At 40.0% G+C, this 6,282-nt stretch overlaps 1 protein-coding gene across 1 annotated transcript; it reads left to right on the plus strand.

Moving 5' to 3' along the window:
* Window positions 1-2,093: 2,093 nt before the first annotated feature.
* KLF2 (KLF transcription factor 2) lies at window positions 2,094-5,984 on the plus strand. The gene is made up of 3 exons (XM_073592665.1): window positions 2,094-2,496; window positions 3,888-4,782; window positions 5,079-5,984. The coding sequence occupies exons 1-3, from the start codon at window positions 2,443-2,445 to the stop codon at window positions 5,252-5,254; spliced, it is 1,125 nt and encodes a 374-aa protein (XP_073448766.1). The 5' UTR covers window positions 2,094-2,442; the 3' UTR covers window positions 5,255-5,984.
* Window positions 5,985-6,282: the final 298 nt, after the last annotated feature.

Genomic DNA, 6,282 nt, shown 5'->3' on the forward strand with positions numbered 1-6,282 from the left:
GTGACAACAGTGGATCATGTGCAATGTATGTTCTCATGGCCACTTGTATTCTTCATTAGGTGAGCTTTTCACAGGGTGACAACTCAGGAGACAGGAATGGAATGTTTACACTAGGTTCACATCTATGTGGTTGATGCAGTTTTCAGGTGCGCTTGCAGTGCATTTTGCGTTTTTGAACATTTGTGTTTTTGTTTGTTTTGCTCTTTAACAAGCTGTGTATAGCTGGTTGTTAAGGAGCGGGCTGGGATGTCCCCCCGCTCCCTCCTGAACCATACCAGACCACATGCCCTCAACATGTGTGGGTGCTTTAGGGCGGGGGGGAGGGGGGAAAGCACCTTGGCTCTATGTTGATGGGGACAAGGGGTCTCTTCCGCACAACCCTGGTCGGTGGTTGTGGAGGTCTGCGGGTGGGGGGCTTATTCTGAAAATGGAAGCCCCTTTAACAAGACCCCCCTAAATGTGAATGAGTAGGGAGGTACATTGTACCCCTACTCATTCACTAAAAAAAATGAATCAGGAGTGTAAAAAATGACAGTAGGCAGTAGTGTCACACCTATGTATTGTACCAGAGACAGGAGAAAGATGTTTTCTGCATTTCACTTTTGTTCTTAAGGCTAGGTTCACACTGCTGCAGTGCGAATTTAGCGCGATTTTGATCCGATTGCGTTGCAAATTTGCATCGCGAATTCTTTGTGTGTTCTTGCGATTCTACTGCAAATTTTGCAATCTATGGAGCTGAATTCGCATTGCACACGGATCAAACTCGGACAGGACCCTTTTTTTACGCAGGTTAAATTCGCAACGCATTGATGTGAACAGCACTCATGGAAAACAATGTTATTAAAATGACTTGCGAATTTGAGCGATCGCAGCGGCTCAAATTCGCAATAAAATTCGCAGCAGTGTGAACCTAGCCTTAAGGAGAGGTCAGCACAATCACTAAAATCACATATAAGCTTTAACATGCAGGGCCAGTTCACACCACATGCAGTCCAGTGTGTTTTTTTTCTGCATCAAAGACACATGGATAGTAGGTTATATGGTTTCCAATGGTATTGTTCACACCAGTGCAGTCAGTCCCAGGCCTTTCCAATTCTAGAAAAAAAAGTAGAACCTGCCGCATTATTTCTGCACTGGAACACTCTAAAACGCATCATAAACACACCAGACCCCAGTGCAATGGGAAAAAATAAGAAAAAAAGCATCTGTAATGTATCTGGAAACACATAATAACGCACCAGAGCATGCCAAAAACGCGTTAAAAACGTACATGCAGAAACGCATCCAAAGCAGATCTGGAGTGCGTTTTTGTGGTGTGAAACTGATTTCAGTGATACTGAAAATGACTTTGTGGGCTGGCTGGTTCACACCACAAAAACGCACTCCAGATCCGTTCTGGATGTGTTTCTGCATGTACGTTTTTAACACGTTTTTGGCATGGTATGGTGCGTTTTTATGCTTCCAGATGCATTCCAGATTTTTTCATGTTTTTTTTTTCCCACTGTACTGGGATCCGCTGCATTTTTGATGCATTCCAGTGCATTTTTTTAAAATGCGTTTTACCACGTTTCAGTGCAGGAAACATGCTGCATCTTTGACTTTTTTTTTTTCTGTAAAGCCTTGGAACTGACCGTACTGGTGTGAACTATGCCATTGGAAACCACATAACCTACTTTCCCACGCGTTTTTGATGCAGAAAATAACTGGTGTGAACTGGCCCTGCTGTAGAATAGCAGCCAACAATCCTGCCATGACGGTGCTGCTCCAGGCACTTCCTGGTCTACTCAAATAACTTTGCATATGTGATTTTAGTCCTTTCCTTTAAGAAGAAAAGTGGAATGCAGAAAACCTTTCTCCTGTCACTGGTACAATACATGTTAAAAAAAAAAAAGAACGTGCAGCTGCTGTCAGAGACTTCGGTTCTCCTTTCGAATTCACGGTGAAAAAAAAAAAAAAAAAAAAGTTGGGAAAGGCGGGCTCGTGAGCCTGGGGCTCCCTCCTACGTCACTCGTACGTCAGGCGGCAATGTGTTGGCCTGTGTTTCCTTCGGTTACCAGGAGACGGTCCTGTGAGGGGCGTGGCCAAGTCGTTAAAGGGCTCCCCGAGTTGTTCCTCCAGTCGCAGACTGCTGTGAACTGAAAAGGGTTTATATAGTGCTGCTAAATTTAGGCTCCGCGGAGCGGTCAGCCTCCTTATCCTGAACGTGTTTCCTCCTCTCTTCGCAATTGGTTTGGTGCTTGCCCCCCGTGCCTTTATTTAGAATCTAGGCCCCCTCTCAGCGGCATGAAAACGTCTTTTTATTCCTATTGCACACAACTAGATGCACGCACACCGCTCTCCAGGAACGTTTATGGAGACAGACTATAGCTTCGTTTAGCTGCACTTTACCGGACAACTTGTCCTTCTATTACCGGCAATCCGAGCCGCTGGAAGGAAGCAGACATGGCTCTAGCCGACACTATCCTACCTTCTTTTTCTACATTCTCCAACCAAGATGTAAGTATCTATGGATCTCTATGGATTGCACATCATTTATATACAAACATAGGAGAAAAAAATATTTATTTATATATATATATATATATATATATATATATATATATATATATATATATATATATATATATATATATAGTTAAAAGGTGTGTGTGTGTGTGTGTGTGTATATATAGAAATTCACTTGATATGCACAAAATTTTATATATAAATGTGCACATAATCTTAAAATGTTTATACAATATCTAGATGTGCCCCCCCCCCCCAAAAAAAATATAGTACAAAAAAAATTATATATAATTTTTTTGTACTACTATTTTTTTGGGGGGGGGGGGGCACATCTAGATATTGTATAAACATTTTAAGATTATGTGCATATTATGTAATTATGTGCACACACAATGGACGTTTTTGTATGTGTGCGCTATTCTCTGTGGATATGTATTGTTATTATATAATATTTTTCCCCTCAATTTTTTTATATATATATATATATATATATATATATATAATTATAATTTTTTTTTTTTTTTCTAATTTATAAAAAAAAGTCTGTGCCCAATTTATAAAAAAATTAAAAATGACACCTTATATTTATATTGGGGGGTGGGGGAATTCTATGTTTTGTAACATAGGTATAGGTTAACCTATGTGGTCACAAAAAATTAAAAAATCTTCCCACCAGTTAGCAGACACTGAAACACAATCATTCTGAATGGAGTCCTCTCTGTTGTATCAGCTGATCTCCCAGCATAGTAAATCTTAAACAAGCCTTTCTCAAGGTTAACCCTCGAATGCCCTTTCTGAAAACAATAAGGAGAAGTTAGAGATGAGCCTACACAAAAAAAAAAAAGTCTTGTAGCATTGGGTGATCATGGCAGATTGAGATCTGTTGAAGTTTTTGTGCTGGTCCTTGATAGATGACCGAGGTTGTCACTGGTTTGCTGGTGCCCAGATGAGAGCACAGGTGTGTTCATTGGTAACAGGTGAAAGGGAGGGATCAGGTGTTTTACAGGTAGGAGATCTAAAAAACCTGCAGAGGGGAATTTATTAAGAGTGGGGCAGAAATGCGGAGTAACTAACCCGCTTCTAGTTTCCATCTTTTAAAGTTAAATTGAATAAGCTACAGCAAGAAGCCGATCAGTTACTATGCAAAGCTGCTCCAGATTCTGTCTGCTCCCATTTTAGTAAATTCCTCCTGCAAACTCTCTTGTGTAGAGATGGGTGTTTTGATAAAATCATCTGTTAAACCAAAAGTGAAGCTACAGGTGCGTGGGTGAAATACCTGTTTATAGTGCTTTTTGTGTGAGTGTGTGAATCCTGTGGTTGACAGTTTTATATTGCATAGTTGAGATCTTCATTCTGACTTTTTCTGTTTTACTATTTCTCAGAAATGGAAGGCTGCCTATGATTCCAAGACAACGCACAGCAGTTGTAATATGTCTGATGTGATGCATAACACAGACCCGTTTTGCTCTAAGAAAGAAGATGAAGACTTAAATAATGTCCTGGAATTTGTTCTGTCAATGGGAGCAGACAGAAACATCCAAACGTGTGAAGACTATTCACTGTCATCTCCTGAATCTTGCACTTACTACCAAACAACCCCTTCTCCAGGGGGCTACAGCACCGATCACAGTCCTCCACCGTACACTTCAACAAGCCTCATGACTGAGTTGATGAGATCTGACATGGACAACTTCTGTCATCAAAACACTGTTCAGGGGAAGTTTTTTGTATCTTCAGCCTTTGACTTTTCAGACTCCATCAAAGTAGAGCCACCTATGGACTCTTATGGACCTGTTATGGGGTTGGTTCCCCAGTCATGTTCAAAAATTAAGCAGGAAGGTAGCACTGCTTGCATGATGGCATATGATCAACCGAGACTAGCAAATTCTCCACAAATGGGTGGCATTGACACGCCACCTATGAGCCCAGATGAACTGATGCTAAATGAGTGCCAGACTCAACTTATGTGCCACCCATCCCTGCCATACTCGCACGGATATCAGAATACAGCAGCATTCCATCATCCATCTTCCATCCAGTATCAAAGTGCATCACAATACAGTCTGTTTGAGGACAGTTTATCTATGCAGCCATCAGCCAACCGGGGTATCCTGACTCCTCCATGCTCTCCTCTAGAAATCCTAGATGCCAAACCAAAGAGAGGGCGCCGATCATGGCCCAGAAAGAGAACGGCAACACATACATGCTCGTATGCTGGCTGTGGAAAGACTTATACCAAAAGCTCTCATCTCAAAGCACATCTCCGCACACATACTGGTAAGTGTGTGTTTGTTTTTTTGTTTTTTTTTTTTTTTTTCTTTGAATATGCTCATCCTGGGCCATTTGAAGGCAGGAATGCATGCTTAACAAATTACCTAGAAGTTGCCATCATTGAGGGGACAGCTTAGAAGTGACCAGTAGGTTAAAGTCTTAATTTGTTTCTTTAAACCTAAAACTTTATAGAATTTTTAAATAGGTCCATCAAGAATGCGATTTATTGATCAGTGGTTAGTTTTTATATCTGATGATCTTGATTATAAGATTATTAACCTTTTTGTGTTTTCTCTCTCTAGGTGAGAAACCTTATCACTGCAATTGGGAAGGTTGTGGATGGAAATTTGCCAGGTCCGATGAACTGACACGCCACTTCCGCAAACACACTGGGCACCGACCTTTTCAGTGTCACCTGTGTGACCGTGCCTTCTCCCGGTCAGACCACTTGGCGCTGCACATGAAGAGGCATATGTAAAATCTTGGCAGCTGTGAAGCAGTATGGGGTGACACAACCACATAAACTTTCCATTGTGAACCTGTCGGGGTCCCACTATAGCTGGTACTGCAGAATGGGGGCAACATGCCTTCTGTAACTCTAGTGGACCTTGCAAAGAATGACTTGATTCAAAGACGAAAAACACAGGCTGGACCTAATAACTTGAACTTGTGCATTAACTGGAATACCTCTTGGATGGGGTTGCCTAAATATGTTGGTAGCTATATATCAGTCCTTAATGATTGTTTAAACACTTTGCTTGCTTAAGAGCAGCAAAAAGTATTTTAAAGGGCATTGAAAGTATACAGTGGGATTAAAAATCCTAGCTATGTTTCATTTTGTGATGCAAACTATCTCAGTGTTTTTTTTTTTTTTTTTTCTTTTTTTTTTTTTCTCCAGATTTTCTCCAGTTAAGTGCCCTTCCCAGGTCCTATTACTCTAGTGTGCAACTCTATCACACCAGCTAATGGTTTGTTGGTGATGCTACTTAGTCACTCTAGGGTATAAGATCTGGGTTCAATCTTCCAGGAGAATTAAAAGTATATCAAGATATTCTGTACTGTATAATGCAAAGGAACGTGCCTTGTTTTTGTACATTCCATTGTTGAGGATGTGGATTGTAACTTCCTAATATGAGACAATGTTTATAAGAAACTGCCATATTATTGACTCTCTCCTTTGACAGGATAAACATTTGAGTATCCAAAAATTTGTTAAATATATAAACTGCATTAAGAACTTTTTTTTCTTTTCAGTTGGAATATATTTTTATATAAACAGTGTGTTTGGTCACTTTACACTATAAAACTGCAGGGCTAGAGGTCTTGCTAAAATAACCTTTTTATATAATATATATTTATGTGTAATTATACAGTTATGTAAATAGGTTTGTACAATGACCATGTACAGTGTAAATATATTGACAAATGGCATATTGCTGTGTTTTTTTGTTTTTTTTTTTTGTTTTTTTTTGTTTTTTTTAAAGCAGGGAAAAAGTCTTTAAATGA

This window comes from Aquarana catesbeiana, linkage group LG01 (assembly GCF_042186555.1).
Source record: "Aquarana catesbeiana isolate 2022-GZ linkage group LG01, ASM4218655v1, whole genome shotgun sequence".
Lineage (NCBI taxonomy): Eukaryota > Metazoa > Chordata > Amphibia > Anura > Ranidae > Aquarana > Aquarana catesbeiana.